Here is a 2500-nt window from a genome sequence, read left to right on the forward strand (position 1 = left end):
TCAGGAGTGCTAAATATCTCAACATTCACTCTTGATTAGTATCAAAGATCTGAAGCTCAAAAATGGTATTCAGGACAGCCCGAATGAAAATGAGCCCTTTTTCATTTTAAAAAATCCATAATTATATGTATGAACTATGAACTATGTATGAACTGTGTGCAGCCTGATCTAGAGGTGTACAGTATACAGTATGTAGTATATACGGTATAGAGAATACCCTGGTAGGAATTAGCACTACGGTTACCAAACAATGCTTGTGGATCCAGCCCATGAGGCAATATTTACTGGCCCTTTGAATAAAAGACTATGTGATAAAGTCATTACTGGCCGTAGTGGCCGATGTTGTCTCAGCGCATCAAATAACAACGCACTTCCTGTAGGCCCACGGCTACAATGCTCCTGCTACGCTCTTCTTTGTGTGCTTCTGCATCATGTCTATCTGTGCCTGTTGTTCTTGCAATCGTTTCAGTCTGGTTAAATCCAGGGTAAAACCACCACTACTATCTTTCTTTCTCCTCTGGAAAAACGAAAGTTTGACACAGAAAACCGGCAAAATAACAGCGAATGGGGCAGAGAAGTATTTGTTTATAACTGTCACTGTGAAGCCTGTGTGTTAACTCTGCAACAAGTTTATATTGGTGTGAAGCAAAAATCTAAAGCTATCGGATAACTGTAGTAGAATAAAAAGAAGAATATTTCCCACCGAATTATAGTGGAGTAGAAGTATAAAGTCGCATGAAAAGAAAATACTGAAACTTAAAAACAAGAGTCTCAAACTTGTACTTAAATAGCTGTAATGTGATATAATACTTTTGCCATCTATGCTTCAAATGATAATGTGATATAATGTTTAAGACCATACCCTACAGCCCAGCCTGATCTCAGTGATTCACTCTGCAGTGATACAAACCAAAGCATCCTTGTTCAGATCCCCCCTGCCACACCTCCATCCTGGAAGACTTTCTATTATAAATCCCAAAGAAAGTAGTAGGCTACTCCTTTGGCATGAGTGAAAGTGTGAAGTGTGATGTCTTTTGAGGAATTTTCTTAGTTTTCTAAGCTTTTCCAGAACCACAGAAGACATGGTACAGCTGTTTCTGCAGAGAGGGTCATTCATCCCTTTATACTGTGCTCCTGCATAGATGCTCGAGAGACTTATATATTTTCTCAGGAGTGCAGACCGAAACAGAACTACAATTCTACTGATGTGTGTATTGCTGTGTGTTTGGTGTATGTGCAGTTGTTTGCTAACGTCAGTGGTATATCAGGACTGTTTGCAAGGTTATATTGGAATCCTTCTGCCTCCTAATGCTCAAAATGCAGCTTTCTTAGAACTTGGCCTTGCTGAAATCATACTCATCTCTCTCTCTCTCTCCCTCTCTCTCGCTCTCTCTCTCACTATCTCTCTCTCTCTCTCTCTCTCTCTCTCTCTCTCTCTCTCTCTCTCTCTCTCTCTCTCTCTCTCTCTCCCTCTCTCCAGGCCTTTGTAGCTACAGGTACCAACCTCTCGCTCCAGTTCTTTCCAGCCAACCTGCACGGAGATCAGAGGCAGGTCCCTGCAAGGGAGTATGTCGACTTTGAGAGAGAGACAGGAAAGGTAGGACAAGTGCAGGATATTCACACACACACACACACACACACACACACACACACACACACACACACACACACACACACACACACACACACACACACACACACACACACACACACACACACACACACACACACACACACACACACTGTGTTGCAGCATAGAGATTGGACAGTGAAAATATATTTTTCTGTTGTCCACCTGGGCAGCACGCCATCAGAGCCCGTTTATGACATGGTCAAAAACAAGAAAGTCTTTCCGTTCTTTGAATTTGTCTGATGATTTAGGTGCCGGTCCTGAGTGACAGAAGTTACAGAATCTCGTCATCTCTCAGGACATTTTCATCGCCGTCTTTGTGTAAATCAAACTTTTTCTTGACCATCAGAGGTTTTGCTCTGCTGCTGGCCAATGCATGATCTATCCTTCATTAAGACGCTCCATTCAACTCCTTGGATACACCGTAGAATAAGCTGCTGCAGTCACACTCTGAGATCTCTGTACAGGGCACTGATAGGCTAAACTCAGTTTGATGTCCAATCCAACTGAATTTGAATATACAGCCCACCGGTTATGTGTAGACCGTTGTCAGGTTTGCAATGCATGTGTGAAAGGGGCAATGATGTGTCATTTGAACATCAGTTGGATCTGAAAGCATTTATCTCATGCTTTAGTCACATGCGCTTGATTCAGCAGATTTTGTTGGCACATGACAATGTGAAACTTTTACAGAAAAAGAGCTTTTGGAGAAACACATCCATCTCTGCTCTTTGGCTTTCAGTTCCTCTTTTATTTTATGAAATGAAAATGTCCGTCCAGACACCCACACAACGACAAACAACATTTATTATAAAATGTGAATGCCAATCAAGCTGCAGCTCTGGGGCGGAAAAATTAAGTCAATGCTGA

General features: G+C 42.0%; 1 protein-coding gene across 1 annotated transcript in view; it reads left to right on the forward strand.

The window, feature by feature from the left end:
• Positions 1–2500, forward strand: part of cbfb (core-binding factor subunit beta) — a gene marked incomplete at its 5' end in the record, with an annotated part of 51636 nt that overhangs the window by 7471 nt on the left and 41665 nt on the right. Inside the window, one exon of the mRNA XM_083916960.1 lies at positions 1481–1597. Within this exon, the coding sequence (XP_083773086.1) occupies positions 1481–1597 (117 nt within the window). The remainder of the gene's footprint in view (positions 1–1480; positions 1598–2500) is intronic.

The sequence above is a fragment of the Echiichthys vipera genome, assembly GCF_963691815.1.
Source record: "Echiichthys vipera genome assembly, chromosome: 7".
In the NCBI taxonomy this organism is placed as follows: Eukaryota; Metazoa; Chordata; class Actinopteri; order Perciformes; family Trachinidae; genus Echiichthys; species Echiichthys vipera.